This window comes from Paramormyrops kingsleyae, chromosome 6, assembly GCF_048594095.1.
Source record: "Paramormyrops kingsleyae isolate MSU_618 chromosome 6, PKINGS_0.4, whole genome shotgun sequence".
NCBI classification, from domain to species: Eukaryota; Metazoa; Chordata; class Actinopteri; order Osteoglossiformes; family Mormyridae; genus Paramormyrops; species Paramormyrops kingsleyae.
Window position 1 is genome coordinate 1,559,610 of NC_132802.1, and position 23,117 is coordinate 1,582,726.

Below are 23,117 nucleotides of genomic sequence, written 5' to 3' on the forward strand. Positions count from 1 at the left end.
GGCCGCTGTCCGCGTCGTTTATCCCGCCTGTAAAACGCCGTGTCCGACGGGGATCCGCCACTCCGCTGTAGCTACACAGGAATTTAAGGCAGATTTTTTTTTGCACCTGGATTGTACTCAAAGCAACTTCATTGATGGCTTTTGTCTAGCGCATACTTTCACTGCGAAGCGAAGAACGTGGTTTCTCCGGGTCGCCAGCGACAATAGGCGAAGTTTGCACACATGTGAGATAAACAGGAAGGTTTATCCAGCTGCCGCCTGAGTTTTATTCGTTCGATCAGTGAAAATGTTGCATGCGGTGCGTACGGTCGGCGTTCAGCAACCGGCCGATTCCGCTGGGAGACAGGAAACTGGCGCTAGCAGCGGCATTTCCACGGAAAACCGGCCAGCTAGCTGCTTTCTTCACCTACGCTGGCGCAATCGCATAGTATTAATTCGCTTTGTTACTTAGCGATATTGCAGAGTTTATGCAGTACGAGTAAAGCTGCACTGAATGTGCATGGGCCGTGCTCTTATATAGGGTTCCAGTATATGGGGTTGCTGTCTTATAACCATTTTTTGTTTTGTTGTATTTGCACACCGTCGGGCTATGTTGTAGCACACTTTAACACTTTCCTCCTATTTCGTAGCCATATATAGATTATTTTGGCCCACACTGTGTTCCTGTACTGATCAATTATTGCCAGTAGATTAATAATAATAATATAATAATAATAATAATAATAATAATAATAATAATAATAATAATAATATAAGATTTATACTTACTCTGGCAGTTCAAATCAGGTAGCCAAAACTAAGTTCTTGGATAAAATAGCGTAACCTTAGTCTCCATCTGTGAGTAAATTTTTTTTTTTTTTCCCCTTCACACTTACACATTCACAAACACAATTTAACTCAAAGTAACACTGTCCAATAAATAATCCGTCGTTCAGTTTGCCATGATTATGGTTCCTGCTAAGCTTTCCTGGGTACCATCTGGTATAGAAAACCGAATTGCTGACTGAATGAAGTTTTAATAAATGTAGGCCTATAATCAGACCTGCACTTTAAGCAAACGTTGTTGTGTCTTGTCACCTTATAACTTACAATTTATATGTAGTGATTTATTTACATGTAACCACATTCAGCATATAAGATCCCTACCTAGTGTCCAAAGAAGACAAATCATGATTCGTGTTGCTGTTCATTTTCTTATTTTTATTAATTGAGTTGACATTCTTTTGTTGCATGTGAGCATGTGGATTCCTCAAGCTGAAAGCTGGGATTAAACAGGCGGAGTGGAGATGAGTTCACTTGGCTGTTTTAGCTGACCGAGCCCCTTTGAGTCATCGCTCTAACAGAAAACGGGGCCTGGACAGGCAGGGCTGTCAAGGCGAAGTGGAAAGAGGCATTGCGCTGACACAGCCCGTGTGACGCTGTCAGTGAGCCCGGTAGATTCCTTGGCCAGCTGGGAACCGTGTCACTTGCCTGAGCTTGTGGCACCCGGTGGGTGTGAGCGCGGGGTGCGGTTTCCAGGGAGGGCTTGGCCGGCCCATCGGGCTCGCTGGGGGCTCTCAGCCTGCCGGAATCTTGGCTGCGACTCCGGTGACCCCCGCCTCTTCTGCATGATTCCCTTGAACACAGCAAGATCCTTGGCGTGCCAGGTGCTTGCCCCCCCCCCCCCCCCAAAGAAAAAAAAACGGTCCCAGCTGTCCCTGGTAAAGGGGGAGTCTGTGGGTCCCTTTCCTAATTAGCTGCCAGTCTTTTATTTCATCAGGACGATGCCTTTCTGAGGATCAGACACACTCTGAAGACGCAGGCCAGCTTTTAGGTATAAGGGATGCTTGGGGGAGGGGTTAAAATAACATCTGTAGTAAAGTGCAGTAATGAACGTGTCCACAAAGTGGTATTTAGCGTGTAATTTGTATTTAAAAGCAAATCGTGCATTAAGAGATTTGAGAGAAGCCCTCTGTCTCCAGCTGCTGTGCTGGCTGCTGTCCGTGGGGTTTTCCCGTCTGTAGCATCTTCTCTTCATTTCTGTAGAATCCCACCTTCAACAGCTGCATCAGCTTTTTAGTTTTATGTTTCCAGGCCTTGCAAAATACTGTTTGCTATTCTGATTCATCATTTTCATCCAGTCCCCTGGCATAAGAAATATGTATGCATGAGCAAGGCACATGAGCAAACCTGGGCCTGTATCATGAAACTGGTTTAACAAAGTCAGGGTCAGTACATATGTTTCAGGTGAACAAAACCAAACCAATGAATTCCAAGATAAACAATATAGGAATGCAGATCATCAGCACTCTGTCGAGCCCTGGTGTTGTGTGCAGCGATCAGCCAGCTAGATATGCATGGATCACAACTGGACCACATATTTCAGTGTAGAGGAACAGAGATTTTTTTTCTGGTAAAATATGAAGAATTCAAAGGTAGAATAATGGTGAAAAGCAGCACTGGCTGCTGCCAAAACAAGGAAGACGTCCATACAGTGTGATTGTCGTTAAGGAAATGCCTATCATTTTTTAATTTCCAAAAATGTGCTTTGTGGTTTTCATAATTATTCTTAGTCTTTTTATTTTCATTCCCTTTTTTATTATTCAGTATTAAATGAACTGGTCACTCTTCAAAACTCATTAAATGTTTCTTTTTCCATCACACACACACACACACACACTACTTGGGTTTGTGGTCAGGGAAAACAACAATGGTGTTGATATATTTTAGGAGACTAACGTCCATGTTCAGTTATAGTTACACCAACAACAGCGGCTGTGCCAGGGAGCCTGGGGGGCTCTAGCCCCTCCCACAATGACCACTGCACCCCCACTGCCCCCCACAGCACCCCCAATAACTGGTTTCTCTTTTTTTTCTTTTAAAATGTCTGAAACCTCTGTAAATGACTAGAGAAAGGCATCGTTATGTCGTTTCAGTCTTGAGATAAGGAGCGTTGTTCTTGTGATAAAGGAATCATTTGTTCAGGATCTTGGGCTGTTTGATTCAAAACGACTGTAGCTTATATGCAGTTTGATTGACTTAGAAGGAGAGAAGTTGACATTTGATCATCACAGCTGTAATTTCCTCTTGGTCCCAGTGGTGATCAGGTTGGGTGTATTTTTATGTTTATTTACGATGTAAAGCTTTGAGGAATGTCATTTTACTGTCGTACGCAAGCCCACACAGTGCCTGGTTTATCGAATTCTGTCTTACAAAATTTTTTTTTTAATTATGCATCGATCTTAGCAAATGTGTTGTTTTAACTGTCATGCTCAGAGGTAAAAAAAAAAAAAGTGATGTATTGTGCTTTAGGGGTTTTAATACACATGGGGGCCACATGACCTAGAAGTCAGAGTTTATTTGATATTCTGTTATCCTGCGTAGCTTACTGTGCCCCCCCCCCCCCCCAAGAGTTCAAGAGTCAATGAAGAGTTTGATTGCTGCTGATCAGGCGCTCTAGCCAGTTATGAAACTGAGGGTTAGGGTTAGTAAAGTGTGCTATAACCGATGGACTATTGGGAGAACATTCACATTTTAATGAAAATTGACCTGTTGAGTAATCTGGAAAACCAAGGGATGTACAGGAGCTGCCATTAAATGCTGGACCAGTGTCTTGTTGCAGCAGCTAAGCTAAGCTGCTCCGGAGGCAGCCTGACTTACCCTGACGGTGTACCCCGCTAAGAAGGGAACCAGCTCTGTGACATCACAAATACATGATTATGTGTACTTGGTCTCAAAGTTACCTGGCAAAGCAGTCCAGCTTCATGCGACAGGCACCAGGTACTGTTCTGGCACCGTTTCTCACCTTCAGGTAAACAAAACTAATGGCATGATATAGTAAGAAATATTGGGTACAATATGGTCAGCTGTGTGGTTTGCCTGTGTACTCAGTGGCAGTGATTCTCAGGGTGCAGACCACTCCTCTCTAGCAACACCCCACCCCCCCACGGGACTGTATACTTACACAGGAGGTGTCCGAAGCATTGGGCTGGCTTGTGAAAAGACTGAGGTGCTTATGGCGGTGGGCATGCTCCGTGTGGGAATGGTGAAAATGCGCGTCATGTGGCGCCGATGAGCTCTGACCTACTTCTGTCCCCTTGCCCCCCCGCCACGCTTCACCGTCGACCCGTGTCTCCCTCATATCCCGTCTCCATGTGAGTGGGAGATGCTATGGCCACATCAATTCACTTTAGAATAACCTGGAACCAGAAGGTTGCAGCTCTTGGTCCCTGCATGATTTTGCCCTTGATCCTGTCAAAGGTCGATTCCCTCAGTAGAAATACGTCCACTAATGTTTTGGTTTTTTTTTGAGTGCGTAGTGCCCTGTTCTGGCAGTGTGTGGCTCAGTAGGTTAGGAGGCCGTTCTCATGACTGAAAGGTTGCATGTTCAAATTCCATGTATGATGTCACTCTCGGGCCCCCGAGTTGGGTACTCCAGGGATTATCCCCGACTTATCCCTGCCTTATCCCTGACTATCCCCGCCTTATCCCTGACTATCCCCGCCTTATCCCTGACTATCCCCGCCTTATCCCTCACTTATCCCTGACTAACCCTACCTTATCCCTGACTATTCATGCCTTATCCCTGACTATCCCTGACTATCCCTGCCTTATCCCTGACTATCCCCACCTTATCCCTGACTATCCCCGCCTTATCCCTCACTTATCCCTGCCTTATCCCTGACTATCCCTGACTATCCGTCCCTTATCCCTGACTATCCGTCCCTTATCCCTGACTATCCGTCCCTTATCCCTGACTATCCGTCCCTTATCCCTGACTATCCGTCCCTTATCCCTGACTTATCCGTCCCTTATCCCTGACAATCCCTGCCTTCTAGTTGCATATCGCTATTGATGAAAGCATCTGCTAAGTAAATAAAAATGTAAATGTCTTTTCTGGGTCTGGAATGGAATTAAAAATTCAAAGTAGTCTGTACATTTGCAGGTTCAAGCCCAACCAGAGGCCTGTACTACGAAGCGGGGTTACCGGCTTACCAAGGTAACTTGTCGGATTTAAGGTAGTCTGGGCAAAATGTAAGTGAACGAATATGAAGTCCATTTAAACTCTGGTACCTTAAATCCTGATAAGCCAGTAACCCCGCTTTGTAGTACAGGCCACAGGTATCCTGCACTTGTGTTCTTGTGCAGTTGGGCTCTTAATTGCAATAGAACCAGGAATCCTTTATGTAATGATTAGTACCAGCCCTGACTAAAATAGGCACGTTAGAGCCTTTCTGGCTGGAAAACTGCAATTCTAACGACGCGAGTTCCTTCTTTGGTTCAGATTAGACATCGTTAATGCTCACTCCATTTCACAGTGAAAAAGAGAAACTCTGATGCTTGGATTAACAATTGGCTCACAGTATCTTTGAGAATAATGTATTTTGGGTATTTTGCTTGGTATCCAAAGCAGTATCGGCCAAACCCAAGCAGCCGTTCGTCTGTTTATAATCATTTATTCCGGCGCATAGAGATCAGTGGAGATGCGAGACTTTCTTGTCACTGTAAACAATGTGCTCGTTCTGCATTAGAATTGCTGCATGGCATGGTGGAGCCAGGCTAGTGGATTAAACACTGTTTAAATCTGGATTTATTGGCCAAGCAGAGTGGGTCCCTTACCCAGTGCCTGCTCTGGGCTGTGACAGTAACGTCAACATGACTGTAACTGTGGATCAGGAGAGATTAGAGCCTCCTGTGAGAAAAGATATTTAATTGTTCAACAGATGTTGACGTCCTGCAGTTGCAGAGAGTCATAAATGCATCTGCCTTAGTGTATTGGGATGGGTTCGTGGGAGTGGTTTTAATTCATCTGGGACATGCTGGTGCTTGTTTTTAACGGGTTTTCTTTAATTCAGGTTGAAGTGACTCTGTAAGGCTGCATTTGCAAGTCTGGGTGCTGCTCTCCTGTGGCGTGTGCAGTTTTTACTCTGGATGCTCATGTTTTCAGCACTTAGGGTGAATCCTTTCCTCTTACTTGTTCGTAACAATCATAATGAACATAGCTGAATCAACCTGGTTTCAGGGAAGTTCGTCCTTAGGGGGTTTTCGAAGCTGTTTTAAGATGCAGCAGTCACAGGGTTTTCCTCTAGCTTAACCAGCTCATGACTGGGGCTTACCGCTGCCAAAAAGGATTTTTAATTCAGAATCTTTTTGCCCTTGCTAACATTAGAAAACTAAGGTCTATAGACTGTAAAGAACAAACGCTTTATTCCAGGGTGACAATTTTGGGTACGACTGTAGTGTTCTCTGCAGAAACAGGGCTGTGGGTTTTACCAAACTATGAATTTACTATTTTCTGAAAAACACAGTTTCAAAAAGAAAGTATAATTTGGGTGAAACATTCTTCCATACCACATTCATCAACCATGCAGTGACGTGAATGACACCTTTTAGAGTAATCATATATTTAACTAGGGCCAGATGGATCTTTGGAGGTGGGGTCTGGCTCGTGGTTATTCGTATAAAACAGGGACATCCATCATAATCATGGACTAAATATTTCTCTTGCATTGTATGTCCATTTTGTATATTTAATATTTAAATATTTGTCTGACGCTATGTGCTATGAACTCGTCATAAAGTCACAGTTCCGCTTGATTAAAAAAAATCTGGAATCACCCTTATGGCCGTAGAACATCCATACAGAACTTCTGTTTGAGAAGCATGCAAACACGATAACTGGAGGTGCTAAATAGGAACCAATCTGATCTGGTGTCTTTTGGCAGAGGATGATTTTACAGTGCGTACACGCAGTGGGATGCACAAATCTCTGGATATGGGCCCAAGTAAACACATTTCTGAAATCTGATTGTATGGTTTGTCACGGTTTAGCTTATCAGTCAGTTTCCGTTGCCTTTCTTACCTTAAAATCATCCATATTTACCAGTTAGATATCTGAGACATGGTTTTGCAGGAGCTGAGTTGCAGAACTTAGCAGAAATGACCTGTTCTCCACAAGTAGTTGTCAGGTGTATTAAATGTGAGCTATGTACAGTAGAACAATGTGTTTGCTGTGATTGAGTGTGATTTGTAGGTATCCCGATCAGTTTTGTACCAAAAAAAGTGTAAATCTTTAAATGGTAAATTTCACAGTTTGAATGTCAGTATCTCAAAATTAGCTTTACAGTTATAAAGGGAAAGAACCTCTGATTTTACCTGTGTGAAGTCTGGAAAGGTTAAGAGCCACTATGTCAGGTTTACTGGAGTAACGGTGAGAGTGGCTGATTTGTCATCAGAACCCGGTATAGATTTACTAGAATTTAGTTTTTATATATAATGTACTAATGAATGTAAAAATTTTTGCTGGTAAGTCTTCAGTCTTTGGCCTGGAAGCCTTTGATTTGAGCCATCGCTATAAATAGCCGCTCTGGATTCTCAGTCTGCTCTGGGGTTAGATAAGACCTGCGCTGAGAGAGCGTGTGTTTGCTGAAGGCCACTGGTCGCTCAGTTAGGGACCTTGGGGGGGGGGGGGGGGATTCGTGGGTTTGTTTGTCCGCTGTACTGCTGCCTTGTCAGAGCTGTGGGGGATCGTGTCAGTACCCAGTTCAGAAAGCGGTAGCTGCGTTCAGGCTGGAAGCTAGAGCCTGTTCGCCTTGCAGACATTCTCTCAGCTCGGTCTGCCCTCATTGGCATGTCAGGCGGCCATGACACTAATTGGTCAGTTAGATTAAAGACGGACATGTCCGGACATTGTTCTTTGTTACTGAGGTACTGTAACTTAATTTGGCTTTTGAGGCTTGAAACAGTTTTCATTTGCAGTTTAATATAAAGAAATGCAGTCAGTGCTCTGGTTAAACATGTCCGACTTACAGACAACGCGTACTTAGGAACGGACTGACTTCAGCGGTTCGTCGGTTCGAGGTACAGTACCGTTTGTCGCTACTTGGACAGAAATAATAAAATTTTCATTATTATGTACTGTATTATTCTTCCGACTTACCAATGAATTCGAGGTAATGACAGCTTTAGGGAATGGATCTCATTTGTCACCTGGAGACGGCCTGTTTTGGCTTCTTGTCCAACTCATTCTGTTTTATTTGGAGTGATTGATGGCTCAGTAACCCTCTGAGCTCTTTCTTTGGAAATAAACCATCATTTGTTTGACATTTGCACAGTAACAGCTGTGGAATCTTTTATCATTCGCAAGACTAATGATTAATGACCTGGGAATTTTATTAATGATCAGACTTAACACAAATATACCTATTATTCATTATAATTAGCCGATTGGTTTGTGGAGTGCAGCTTGGGCCCGGATCTCACACGTGTGTCAGGTCATCAGCCTTTTCTCTTGTGCCATTATATGTCAGCTAAAAGGCAACATTGAATCTCCCCCCCGGTAACTAAGAGTCTAGATCAGAGAAAATGCCATAAGTGGCTTCTTTGTCTGTCTCTTACATGCAGCTTCTCAGTCAGGAAGACACCTGGCTCACAATGGATCTTATGAGGCGTTACTTAGTATATATTAATGTGACTGGTTTTGGATCATGAGGTGAGTGTGATGTTTGACATAATTGGGGGGGGGGGGGGGGGATTTGGCTGGCTGTGAGGGGAAAAAAGACTTTTTTCACATTTTCTTTTAACCTCTTAATGAACTATCCATGCTGTTGGCTAATTGAGTAAATTACTTTTACAGACATTGAAATTGAAAATTCTCTCGAAGTATTTTCTGTCTTATTTGGGATGATGTCAGTTTTGTTTAAAGTGTTCATGACAAACCCTTTGACTGGACAGGTGACCGGAATAATGTGACACCAGGATTAGACAGGAATGTGTCATTTTTCATGTGTTGTGACAGGAGCTGGTGGAACATGAGGAAGTAAGTTATGAGAGTGTAATAACTGGTACCTGAGGGAACCGAACACGACCGCAATAAACAATCCTTTGGGCAACAGGAGTCGCGTGGAACTAATTAAGAAACCCCCAGTCACATGACCCTCTGCAGTGTTTTCTTCTGTATTTTATGACTCACTGTGGGTGATGGTTTTCTTAAGCTATTGTGTGAATTAGTCTGGACTGAACATGTTAAACCAGTGACACTGACTAGGATAACTGGATGGATGGATGGATGGATGGAAGAAAGAAAAAAGAGCAGCACATTGAACTTCTATCGCTTAGAAAGAGGAGGTCGGGGCATGATGTCGGTGAAGACAGCAAGATGATGATGTGTAGATGCCATGGGCCTTAGCATTTGGCTAATGGTAAAGGACTGGTGGTGCTCTAAGCCTTCCTGTAACAGTGGTTGGTGTTGGTTTCTTCTCTGTTTCGGAGTTTCAATTTATTTATAGGGAAAAAATGAAGACGTATAAAAAGTCCTGGTTGTTGACCTGGGTGGTTGGTGCTAGGGATGCTCCTTTTGACCGCTTAACCGTTAACCGAAATAATTAATTTTGACCGAATATTACTATCAGCTAAACGGTTTAAAATGTTTTTATATATATTTTAATTATTAGTAGTAGTATGAAGTTTTGTGGCATCTCAGCTGAAGATCGCTTTTCACGTTCTAAATACACTGGGTTTGAATCGGCGACTGTGATTACAGGCACACAGGCTTAGCCCACTGAGCCATGAACACAGGTACGAGCTTTGCTGCTGAAAATGGAAACATTGGCGCAAAGCTTCAGCGGCAGAGACGTATCCGTGTGCTATATTGTAGCCGATCGGTGTAAACACTACCCAAACATGTGCTCTTGTTTTATTTCGGTTACAATGGGCGTATTCACATATTTCTTTATCCAATACTAACTGTCGGATTATCATGTTGTTATCATGCGAATAGCGCAATTTGCAAGTGGGAAGGCGATCAGAGCTGCTTCGAGACGCAGACGCTTAAGTCAGTCACTCTTGTTCTTTCTATTCGTATCACGAAGCTATAAAAATATATTTAGTTTCTACCTATATATATATTTGAAAAGTAGACCGTCCAAGGTTTCTGAGGGTGTTTTTTAAATGTGTATATGATAAAACCTCGCAGAGTTATTTAAATGGTTTGGCGAAATTTCTGTCAGATCCCGCCGGCGGGACCGCCGACCCCAGAGGAATTTAATATTCTAATCTAATCAGTTAACGGTTAATGTTCGGTTAACGAACGGCGGTTGTTGGTTGGGAAAATTAATCGAAATGAGCATCCCTAGTTGGTGCCCTGCTTGATTGGTCAGGAGCAGTCTGTTAGTGCGCTAGCTTGTTAGCCTTGGTGGTTGGTGCCCTGCTTGGTTGGTCAGCAGCAGTCTGTTAGCACGCTAGCTTGTTAGCCTTGGTGGTTGGTGCCCTGCTTGGTTGGTCAGCAGCAGTCTGTCAGTCTGTTAGCGCGCTAGCTTGTTAGCCCCCCCCCCCAGCAGAAAACGGCTTCCTTTGCATGGTCATGCCTTCCGGTTACCCTCTGCAGTGTAGTTCTCCCTGTCCAGTCCAGTGGGAATACTTGGCACCTCCCCAGAAGGAGAACTGTGTCAGAATTTCTAATTAACCCTAACCCCCCCCCCCTCCCCACAAGCTACCTCCCAGTAAGCATTATGGCCCCCCTCCCCCATCCCGGATAAGAAGGTACGGTTACATCCATGGTCCTATCTGCTGCAGAATTCCCCGTGAGACTCCCCCAGACAGATTCTGAAAGAATAATCTTACCATAATGATGCCTGAAAAATGCCGTGCTGCTGGCTTCGCCCGTCTCTGTATCACTATAAATAATGCATCTTATTGATAGTCAAGGTTTTTTTCCATTTCATGGCAGATTTTTGAGTTCCCTGTTTTTAGTGTGGATGGACGCTTCATATTAAAAAGCATGAAGCTTCAGCTATGGGCTGATCCCTGCAAATTCACGCAAGGTTTACTGATGTTTGGCTGCGGCAAAGCAGCATGCAGACTCTTAGGTTATAATTGCAAGCCTGCATCCTCTGTCCCCGCCTTGTCTTTCGGTTCTTGGGTGAGAACCGTCCCTCTGCTATAAAGGAACCGTTTTTGCCTCGTTTCCCTGTGAAGGTGTCAGTTTGGCTGTGCAATCCTCTGACGGTGTCGTTCTGCTTGCGTCCGCTGTGCAGTGCCAACAGAAATCCCCCTAGTGGCAGTTCGATGTACTGCTTTCTTTTTCCACTCTCACCCTGTCCCCTGCTTTTCATTTGTATGCCCTTTAGCTGCTGTGATTCTGTGCTGAGAATATTAGAGTGCCGTTGAGGGGGGAGTCGGCAACAGCCGATTTTGCAGCTGACTGGGTTGTTCCTGACCTATGACCTTTGGGTAGACTCGGAGTCCTTACCATTTGGTGCGTACAGCCAACAGGCCGAGAGATCAGTTCAGCATGAGTCTGAGAAGTGGCAGATGGCGCGTACTCCTAAGCTCAGCCTTCTGTTTGCAGAACAGCTGTGTGATCATACCTCTCTTGTTCCAAGCCAGCACCATTGAACCGTACTAGCACACAGCTCAATGCCATTGAAGATGCCTGGTTTTGTAAAACGTGACAAAATGCATTGCTGATTCATTTAGGGTTACATTGTATTGCCACAGGTGTTAAAATTACCGAAGGGCTGAATTATTCAAGGGGGACCCTGGAGCAGAGAAATGCATGCATGCCCCACCCTGGTCCTTAGTCTTTATTTATAAAGTCACACATTAGCGGTAGGAGGTCCAGAGATCTTAGTCTGCACCTGTGTTGGGGCTTGAAGCTTTTACATTGTGTTTTACATGTGTCATTGCAGTTGTCCCTTCTCTAAATTTGATTATTACTGATATGTAACAGATATTGTAATTGGTTAAAATAGTGTTCTTGGTATATTTTTCCATGCTTTGTCAGTATCCAAAGAATTTATGAATGGGAGATCTTTGACTGGCCTGATTCTACACAGTGACCTTGATATTGTGTGTGAGAGAACCTTTGACTCAAAGATGGGGAAACATTAAACCAAAGGGTCATGTGGGGCCTGTGACTCTAACATGGGGAGACATTAAGGTGGATGATCAGACGGATCTGCAGAGGGTGAAATATGTAAGCAGAGCCTCAACGTGCCGCCTCCCCTGTCACCGCAGAGCCACAGGATTCGGCGGGATGAACCGTGAGCAGGGTCCCGCCAAGTCGCCTGAGGAGATGTACATCCAGCAGAAGGTGCGGGTGCTGCTCATGCTGAAGAAGATGGGATCCAATGTGAGTACCCCCCCCCCCCCATCACACACACACGCGCACTCCTTCTGACGGCTGTTAATAATTCATAGCCCATACCCTGCTCTTCATTATCTCCACTCCTTTGGGTGTGACGGCTGCAGTGACTGCAGTGCTGAGCAGCAGCATCTCATCACGCTCCGTTATATCACCATCTACGGCTTTTCTTTGGCACCTGGTTCTGTTTGTGTGGAAAGTTTACCGAGAGATTTCGGTGGGAAGCAGCTGGCTGTCAGGCGGCTCAGGCGGAGCTTCATTCTCTGCTGCAGATATTGAGGGACTTTACTTAAATAGCTAATACTGCAAAGGCTGCAGTCGTCTGAGCCTGTGCTAGGCAGTCCTAGGCACTGCAACCAGAGGGGGGGTTCTGGCCAGGCCAGTGCCTTCCCATTACTGGTTTGAGGAGATGCACTCTGTCTGTGTGTGATCATACAGACCAGCAGGTGTAACCATAACCAGAATAACAACGACCATCTGGGGCTCATATGTGCTGAAACTCACAACTCAGATCCTGAATCAGATGTAGCAGCATCTTATGAATTGTACAATTTTGGCTGCATAAAAATTTGCAGTGGCTGAAAGCTGCTCCGTCATGTTCCCCCTGTATCCCCCCCCCCCCCCCATCTCCCTCCCAGCTGACGCCGAGCGAGGAGGCTTTCCTTCGAAACTACGCCGGTGTGGTCCACAGCCAGATGAGCCAGCTGCCACAGCACCCCATCGACCAGGGTAGGTGGGAAGTGACTCAGCCATGATGGGGGCAGGAGGCAGGGGGGTGCAGGCAGCTTGGTCAATGAGTAAAAGAACGCTGTATTACCATAGTAACACTTCTGTAGAAGGCGTGTGATAAGGAAGGACCTGCTTCTGCTGTCAGGAAAATATGAGCTTACATACATTCCAGCTGAGGTTGAATGAACAGTCTTGAAGAGAAGAAATACAGGTCACCAGAAGGTTGCAGGTTTTAGTCTCAGATCCAGGCCCCATGTCCGACCCTCCTGCACTCCATCAGCGGATAAATGCCTGACTTTCAGAATCAGATATTGCCTGTAAGTTGGTTTTGTCGTATTCTAATTGAGCTCACATCAGTGGTGCAATACCAGGTAAATCCAGTCCTGAGTAGCGAGAGCAGCGCAGCGACATCTGCAGGTAAAGCCATATCACTGTAGCAGCACTCACGTGACAGTCAGTCTGTTCATTAGTGCTTTTAAAGCTTTGATGCATCATAGCTGTCCCATCAATTCATTCAAAATAGTTATTGTGTGTGTTAACAGGAATTGCTCTTTTTTTCCCGAAAACTGGTGTTATGTTAACAATACAGATGCCTTTGTATGTGATCCTGGATTTAAGCTATTAATTGTTACCGATCAAAGCACTCACTGGTTTGAAGGGAACAATTTGAGAGCAGTTTGTTTCCAAATTGTGGACCTGGAGGCACGCCCTTTGTGGTGACCTCTGGATGTCTGAAGGTAGAACCTTGCCACACACCAGCTCCACAAAGCAGTTTGGGGTCTTTGCACGGGAGGGATTTTCTGGGGTCTTTGCACGGGAGGGATTTTCTGGGGTCTTTGCACGGGAGGGAGCTTCTGGGGTGTTTGCATAGGCGGGAGCTTCTGGGGTCTTTGCATAGGCGGGAGCTTCTGGGGTCTTTGCATAGGCGGGAGCTTCTGGGGTCTTTGCATAGGCGGGAGCTTCTGGGGTCTTTGCATAGGCGGGAGCTTCTGGAGTCTTTGCATAGGCAGGAGCTTCTGGGGTCTTTGCACGGGAGGGACCTTCTGGGGTCTTTGCATAGGCGGGAGCTTCTGGGGTCTTTGCACGGGAGGGAGCTTCTGGGGTCTTTGCACGGGAGGGAGCTTCTGGGGTCTTTGCACGGGAGGGAGCTTCTGGGGTCTTTGCTCGGGCGGGAGCTTCTGGGGTCTTTGCTCGGGCGAGAGCTTCTGGGGTCTTTGCATAGGCGGGAGCTTCTGGGGTCTTTGCATAGGCGGGAGCTTCTGGGGTCTTTGCATAGGCGGGAGTTCTTGCCCCTTGGTGATGTTGCTGTATAAATAACCTTCACTTTCCTATGGGCATGAAAGAAATTTACTTTACGGGAAACGGGTGCTGTATTGCTCTCTGAATATATCTGTATGAATTTTATTGGGAAAAATTTTTAGAATATTATAAGTAGTCTACATGTATTAGTAATTTAGAATGCTTAGTGAAATGAATTAGAAATGATCTTGGTAAATATTTAAATATTATAAAGCTGTTTTGGCCACAAATAATTACATTTTGCCATTACTGCAATAAACAAAAAATGTATAGCAACCTCAGATTTAATTTTTGTCGGGTTTTTTATGGACGCTAGGGGTCGCCATGTTAATAGATATTAGAATAAGTGCTTTTTTTTGACTCGGTGGCGGTAGATGGCTGGCGCAGCCTTGAGAAGCTGCTGCTGATTTCCTCTCTCATTTCCCCCTTGCTTCTGTGTGTGACCTTATTGTGGTGCTCGCCTGCTGCGTATCCAGCGCATACATCGAGTCGTCTTGAAAATGGCAGTTCAAAAAAATGCTAACTGCCTTTTTTATTTCCTTCTCATGGGTGTCTGAATAAAAAGGGCAATAAAACATTTGGCCTCTTGTTCTTAATTTGCAGGTGAACAAACCCGGTTCTGCCAAAATTATGTTGAGGTTTAAAGCCGTAAGATATTGTCGCCTCTGACTTTGGGCGGGGATAACGGTAAAGCGCTTGAGACGATGCATAGTTGTGAAAATGCGCTATTCAAATAGATTTGAATGGAATTGTTATTCGATCAGATTTATATTCCTTCCTATATATTGCACATCATATCTTCATATGTGTGTTCAGTTCGCTTAATCATAAAACGATGATCTGATGCAAACATCACATCCGCACAAATGACGGCCAGTCTTTATCTGCTTGAGAGCCTAATTCTTCCAGCTTTCCGAAAACTTGCAGTTATTATGGGGGAGACTGGCAGCCACTGGGCCTTTGTTCAGCGCTGAAAGGAGAAACACAGGCAATGTTTTTAATTGGAGGAAAGGGCCGGCAGCAGGGGGAGGGGTGGGGTCTGATGCAGTGAAAGCGGTGCATTCTGGGTAAGCAGCTCCTTTGAAATGTCGCGCATTTAAATCACAGACGAAAATCGCATGTTGCCGTGGAGTCTGGAGCAAATGTCGCATTGTTTAGTGGTCTTTAAATATTTATGGTCCCCAGCACTTATAAGAACTGAGTAACCGTAGTAGGGCGTGTGCTGGGGAAAGATCTCATTTATAATCCTATATATATATATATATATATATATATATAACTATTGCCAAAAATTAGGTAAATGTGTGTGACAAATATTAGTGTAATTAACCAATGGTGTCTAGTTCGACACTTTCAGGGGAGGTTTATTTTTTCTTTTTAAACTTTATTTCTTGTTTGGCTTATAAATGAGTGATTACTCTGCGAATAGAAATGGCGCTCGTTAGCCCGGGGCCCTGATTTCTCACTCCTATGCGCGTCGTAGCTTAGCTCCGGTTTTGGTGGAGCTGTTTAGGCACTTTATTTACGAAGAATGTTACGGTGAAGAAACACAAATTGAGCGTGTATGATTGATTTTCTGGGCATTGGCGCCTTGCCTTAATTTTATGTGAAGCACTTCAGGGGAAGATTTGACTGGTGCGGAAAATAAGCTTGTCCATCATTTTGGTGCGGAGTATGATGTGAACAGCAGTCCCATGACTTGACCGTGTCGAAATGGTTTCAACAAACAGCTTTGTTGCCGGTTTGCAGTTATATATAGATAGAATAACTACTTATGTCCAGTTCTATGGTAGTATTTATAATACAGTTGACCTACATAGCCACTATTTTTTTCCAGAAGCTGTAACAGTAGTATACCTGCCTGCACTTGAACTCGTACCCCTTCTGTCACCAGTCCTGTAGACGGGTGACAGTCCCTAGGGCAGCATGGCACGATCGGCAGAGTGTCAATCAGGCTCCAACCTGCCATCCGATTAGGGGCCTGTTTGGACTCAGGGGCCAAAACACAGAAGAAATGCTGTTTTTTTTTAAAGTTTGGGGAGCTGCTGATAGGATCAGCTGCAGAAATCCCCCCCCCGTATTCCCCATAGTGAGGTGAGGTACCGCAAACTCAGATTTTTTGTGCATGTGTGTTTTGTGGTTATCGAATTTCTCTCCATATCCAGCCCAGAACTTGTTTTGACCTGTAAAACTCATTTTTGAAAGGTTTTTTTTCCCCATAATCTCTCTCTATTTTTGCAGCTGTACATGAACTCAAGCCAAATCCAGTGAAGTACATGGGTTGCTTTTTATTTGGCAGAAGCGACCAGTGCTTGTGATGTTCCATCTGCCTCACCTGTACAGCTGTCAAGGGGCCAACGTGGGTGCATGTGCAGCAAGGCTGAGCTTCCAGCATGTTGTGGTTGAAGCGAGAGAGAGAGGGAGGCTGGGTGAGGCAGGAGCTGCGATAACTGGTCCCTGTTGTGTGGAGGTCACTTACGGCCACGCCACACCAGCGCTCACTAATGCTCCTGTATCGTTATGTTTAGGATTTATTATCTCATTACTTGTGTTGAGCTCCCCTGTGTGCTCTGTGTGTGGCTACATCTACGTACAGATTGTCGCCCCAAGGGTTGGGGGCTGGCGAGACAAGAGTCAGCAGGACAAGTTAATAAAACGCTTAGACTATTAGCCTGAAAACTGTTAGCGCAGTGGTCAAGGGGGGAGCGATCAAGCAGGAGAACTGAGGGGGTCTTTAATACAGGACAAGGTCCAACGCTGCAGATTGCTGAGTGGTGGACACGGGTGTGAGGTTTCTGCATCAGGGGAGAAATAAAAGCCTATGGTAGCCAATGTAAGCAGGCCTTGTCATGATGGATAGTACGTGATACGCGAGTTATGAGTATCTGATGGGTAGGAGCCAAAAGTCTGAGGGGTACGGTACCAACCCTCAAGGGCCTCGATCCAAGGGCCTTCTGGTCATAAGTACACGGGGCTCATCACTGCATTGAGCAATAAAAAGAAAACAACATGAAAAATGAATTTAGAAAGGCATTCGACTGTGCGCAGCTTTTTCTGCGAGCCAGTGAAGTCTGCACTGGGGGAAGCTTTGAGGTGAGTGGGTACTGGGGGGCCTGACGAGAGACAACCGGAGAGGCTACCGTGGAGTCGTTTCCATGGCAACACAATCCCACTGAAGGTAGTAGGGTCTGTGGGTTGGGGGGGGCAGGCACGTGTTTCCCTGGGGACACTATCGTGGGATGGTTCTACGCCGGCGTGCAGACGGACCCAGCCTCATTTAGAGCCGGAGATGAGTGTTAATTAGGACCCGATGGCGTGATATTGCATTCTCTCTATCCCCCACACCTCCACAAGAGAAATATTTGCCTCTGATTAATTTTTATTAGAGACGTCTGCTGCATAGTAGCTGCCTGGCTTTGTTCTTCGTCTGATTATGTTCCAGCGTCTCCCCCAGATTTCACATGGCTGAAAAACACCCTTCAGACTTAAAGCCTCAAAGGATCAAGGGGGGAGAAGGTCTTTGCTTGGGGTGGAATGGGGGGAAAAACCCAGATTGTCCACTAGTGGGCACTCTTTGTTTCTTCTCTACCATAAAGGTCTTTCCCCCCAGGGTCTCCATCTAGGCTTAAGCAAAATATAATTTTCATCTGTACAGACATTATGCCGCAGTGTACAGTATTTTGATGGTATTTTAAAAACAAACACATTCTTCCAGCGTTTCCCTGATTCCCCAATCAGGGAGCAGCCTGCTAATTAAATGCTGGGGGAATAATGCCTCCCCGGCACGATTTCCAAAATACCGCGATATCCCAAAATACCATGGTATACCAAAATACCACGGTATACCTTATTGCTATATATCCCAAGCCCTCTACTACTTAAGGTTTATGTGTAGAACTACTAGAGATGAAATGGTTAATTCATGATATTTTGTTTAGTCACGCCTGGCATTGCTACTTTTGGTGTTAATATGTATGTTTTATTGTGTGTATTCCTTTAAATGGTACATGTGCAAAGTCACTGTGTATTCTGTTTAAGTATACTCAACACTCACATGGAGTTAAAGAACTGGTTGGGATTTGAAGTACTGGACATAGTGGTTAATTTTTAATTAGTGATCTTGACAGCGGATTAGTTCATGTTTTTGCCCTTACTTGAAGATTAATTAGTCACTGTTGTGCTGCCTCTACAGGAATGTGAATTTGGGTAAAACTCCCTGTTCTGTTGGTGTTCGGCCAAGCTGTCCCACGTGCACAGCTTCGCGGGGCCTGTCTCCGGCAGCTAGAAGGCAGCCCTCGGCGTGCCTCTGCAGAGACTATGGAGGCATCGCGGGGGTCACCGTCCTGCTCTTGGGCTGCTGGCTGCCTTGATCCCTTGGTCTCTCACCCACGGAGCAGATGACGCTCTGGGGTTTTGCGTAGATTTGCCGTCTGCCTTATGTGATCAGCTGTCAGCAGGCGTGAAATGGACAGTACCAGGACCAGAGCCAAACTGGCACTTCAACTCATTTCCCCTTTTAATAACTTGGTCCTGTGAATGATTTTATTTAGTCTAATCTCTTGTTTATATTTGGTTTAATTTAGCACTATTTTTTATCACAAAAGGAGTTTAAAAAAATGGCCAAACAATGACAATGTAATGCAAAAGCAGATGAGCAGGTACATTTAGCTGATCTGATAAACTCATCAAGCTTGGCATGTGCCCATTTATTCACATCCATTGTCTTTCTCTTCTGTTTCATGTTGCAGTCTATCATTCTCTACTCCGTCTTGTCACTGGACACTAGGGCTGTTACTATTGATTACATCAATATTTGAGTAATTTACCAATTTCATTTAATGATTGATTGAATACTTTTTCTATAATACGGAGGTAGGAACCTACCCTGGATGGGGCACCACGGTTCTCACTCAGTTGCATGTTTTTGGGCTGTGGAAGGAACCTGGAGGATCCGGCACAAACCCACACATACACGTGGGTTAACATGCAGACTCCACCCGCAAGGGCAGCGATGCTTACTGCACTGCCCTGTATACTAGGCCTGCATTGGCGCTTTCACACCAAAGTTCTGGAACCTGGCCCCAATTTACGAGAACCTGGGTTGTCTCCACCTGGTACCTTTGTAGCTCCTGAGCACTTTCGTGTGTCACTTCCACACCACTCAACAGGAGCTAGGCCCTTTATGCTAAATAATCATGGGAGACGCAAAAAGTTTGCCCTTTCTATTTGACCCTCGTCCTCTATGCTCAGTGGACTTTGATATATTACCGAGTAATCCAGAAGGCAAATCTTAATCGATGCTATTTTGTAATCAAGTTTAATCACATAATTGTGACAACTGTACTGGACACTTAAACATATTAACCAAATGGGTTTGTGCGACCTGCCAATAGCGAGCATTGTAGTAAAAATCTTGACTTGTGACTGAGTAGGTTGTTGGTTCACATCCTTGGAGGGGGGGAGCACTGAAAACCTGAAGACCTTCATGGATCATATATATGTGAAGTATGTGAAAAGAAAGTGCTTTTTGTAAGTGGTCTCCTACTAGAACATACCTGCTTTGTAGAAGTATTTAAACCTAAGAGCTTCTGTAAATATTGGACTTCATAAATGGCAGACGTGAGGAACTGCAGTCTTTGCAAGTGGCTAAGGATTAACATATTTGTTAGGAATTTTGCTTGTTTATCTCAGAACTGCCGGGGAGGGGGGAGGTTCATAGTCTCCAAGGACAGCTTGAATGCTTAATGAGAACGTGGCTTGGTTAAATGTTTCCTCCCTGTTAGAATGAGGACACCTAGAAAGTTTGGTGGTTCATCTGAAGACGCACGGGAGCCTGGCGCAGCTCTATGACAGATCAGTGCTGTCATCTTCCCGTGGGCGCGGCTGATGTGCTGGTGGTACCCTGGGGGGGGGGGGCGGAGCAGGCAGGAACTTTGGTTTAGATGACCTTGGGGTCCCTCAGGGTGCTCTAGGTACTTCAAAGACTTGTTTTGAATGGAGCTTTAAAAAATGTGTTTGAAAACAATAATAACATCAGAACTAAGCCATGTTGGGGGAAAAAAACAGTCAAACATCACTTTCCTCTCTCCTGATCTGGAAATGCGGGGGTTTTCATTAACATTATTGTTTTATTAATTTAACCACCCCCTTATTCTTTTCAAAACACAGTAACTGCTTCCAAGCCATTGTCCTTCTTATCCGCTCGCAGTTCTGCTGAGAGCCATTTTCGTCACAGACATATCCTTTGGTAGCTGACAGTTGTGGTATGAGGCACCTTTGCCGAAGTGCTGGCTGTCTCGACCAGAAGCCCGTCTCCCTGTGCTGGGATGATGCCCCTTACATTCCAAACTATGGTGACTATTGCGCTGCGCTAACATGCAGATATAGGAAGACTGCTTAGGTTCATCTTGAGTCATCTTGACTAAAGCCCCCAAGGACATATATCTGACCTTTAAAGCTGAGAGCTCCTGCATTGTGAGGTTTACTACAAGGAAAAGGTGCAGGACTGAGGCAGCTCTGTGTTCCTAGCCTAATGAACCTGTGCCCAGATAGCTGCACACTCAGATCATAAAAAGTCGAGTGTTGGAAAACTGAATTCCGGGCCCCCGTCTGTGTAATCTGCTGATTGGTTGAGGTTCTCACTCTATTTGGAGCTGATTGGTCAGGTTTTGCGATGACGCTGCTTTAAACTGATCCTCACATTTACTGTTGTGATGTGTTTTCCTTGCACTTAATTCAGGTCTCAGCACATATCCTGTGGGGGGGGGGGTAATATCTTCCAGATTTGTCATATTTATTCCCTTATTTTGGTTAATTGTGAAAGAAGTAAAGTATAATGCTATTTTAATGAGGTGTAAAATCACTAAGTAATGGTGCATTGAATTCAGTAGTAATATAAAAGCAGTTAGGAATGGTGCCTAATGAATTCTACCATGAAAAATGTGAACAGCAGTTGTTCTCATGTACTCAGAACATCCCGTGGTAACAGATGAAGAGGGACAGAGGGGGTTGATGGGATCTGGGCAGAGTGTGAGAGCTGGGATGGAGCCGGCCAATGGCGAGCCACCGGCCGTTTGCTCGTCTGCCTCACTCTAGCCAGTTCCATGTGATGATGCAGTCTTTTTTTTGTTGTTGCTAGGATACGGTCTCAAGGGCTTGACGGTTCGCGTACGTCGGTATGTTGCGTATGGGGGTGGGGTGTTCTTACGTGGCATGTGCGTGTGCATGTTGAATAAATGTGCAGATGTATAGGGATGCTGTCGTCTAATGCCGCCCCTAATGCCGTTCCTCTAGTAGTTCTTCTGGTAGACTTCTAGCGTGTTCTCCTTCGAGGCACATCAGCTGGCGACCTACCTGAGCACCTTTGGGTTGGCCCGTCCATGTCATGAGCTCTCTCGCTAGATAAAGCTACCTCATACAACTCAAAGCTGATCCAGGATCAGGAGCAAGAGCTGAAAGGCTTGAGTGTTTTTGAAAGGGAGGCGTTGTCATCCTTTGAAGCTCTAATCCTGGGATTTTCCATGCTTTTATCTCCGTCCTGTTCAAAGGTCAGCATAAGTGCATATTCTTATGCACACTAATACTCCTGCTTCCCAATACCAACTCCCACACGCGGAAGGTGCTTTGAGAGACAGCCGTGCCCAGGCGTGTGACCCTCTGATCCTTTGAACATGTATCAAATGTTTCCTCACAGGTTGATATCGCACATTTGAAAATTGTTTATTTGAAAAAGAAATGTGCATGGATGAACTGGTTCGCCTTTCAATTAGGGCTGGGCGATGTCACATCGATATTATATCACGCATGCACAATAATCACCAGGACTTCAGACGAATATTTGGCCGGGTGTCAGCTTTTCGGTACTATATGGACGTTTATTCATGCCCACAACATGTTAATCAGATTAGCACTGCGGCTAAAATATTAATGAGGCATTTTATGATGTCCAAAAGTTAGTAATCGGTATAAATTTGGCGTATCCTTATGTTGAATAAACCTATCAGACTTTAAACTGCAAAAAGTATCACCACGCTGCCGTCGTCGTTTTATCTTGTTTATCCACAATATCTCCTCTTCTTAAAGATGTTGTGCTTGTTGAGCTGTCCCTTTCTTCACCATCGCTTCAGTGCGATATACCAAGCCATAGTTTATCAAAACAGAAATACCAACCAATATCAAAAAACCAAATTTAATAAACATAAAGATACGCCAAGTTTATACAGATTACTAACTTTTGGGTGTCACAAAACACATCTCATTCATTTTTTTAGGTGCACTACTAATATGCTTACCAAATTATGGGCGCGAATAAACATCGGTATAGTACCCAAAAGATGGTGTTGAGCCAAATGCTTCGCTCGTCGTCTGAAACCCTGGTGATTATGGTGCATGCATGATATAGTATCGATGTGATATTGCACAGCCCTACTTTCAGTGATGATGATGATGATTTACATTTCTCGGACCCTTTTTTCCCCAAAGAGTTGTCCAGGTAAGTATCAGAGAGTGGAGCCAGTTAGTATCCTGGGAACAGCTGGAGTGAGGGGCCTTGCTCAAGGACCCAGTGGTGGTAATACTGTGCAAGCCATGAGATTCAAACCCATAACCTTCTGGGCATGGGTCCAGAATCATTACTCGCTATATACCGCTCCAATGATAACTATGATGCTAGCAACTTAAGGTATGGGTTCATGACCCAAAGGAAGCTCTTAACTGAAATACAAATCTATACATCTAAGCAGGTAAAACATTTGCTTGGCTAACCACCGCCCCGCCAGATTAGTATTACAGAGCACTGTACAGCAATAGTTTAGTAGCTTTTGTAGAGGGAGCCCGTTTGCCGTGACTCCTCCTCTGCTCACATAAGCATAGTCATGTTCACTGGCACCTAACCGTTTCTGATCCTTATGTATGCTGATGGTAATGAATGATTGTGCTGGCTTTCAGTCTAAGTGGCACTTGAAGCAGA

General features: G+C 44.9%; 1 protein-coding gene across 3 annotated transcripts in view; it reads left to right on the forward strand.

The window, feature by feature from the left end:
• The window catches only part of ctnnbip1 (catenin, beta interacting protein 1), a 29,936-nt gene that overhangs the window by 184 nt on the left and 6,635 nt on the right, over window positions 1–23,117 (forward strand). Inside the window, exons 2-4 of one of the 3 annotated variants that reach the window (XM_072713328.1) lie at window positions 4,925–4,978; window positions 11,995–12,109; window positions 12,760–12,850. In XM_072713328.1, the coding sequence (XP_072569429.1) occupies window positions 12,014–12,109; window positions 12,760–12,850 (187 nt within the window). In that variant the 5' untranslated portion in view covers window positions 4,925–4,978; window positions 11,995–12,013. Of the gene's footprint in view, window positions 1–4,924; window positions 4,979–7,499; window positions 7,840–11,994; window positions 12,110–12,759; window positions 12,851–23,117 lie in introns of those variants that run through there. The other 2 variants (XM_023793548.2, XM_023793547.2) reach the window with 2 other exon arrangements.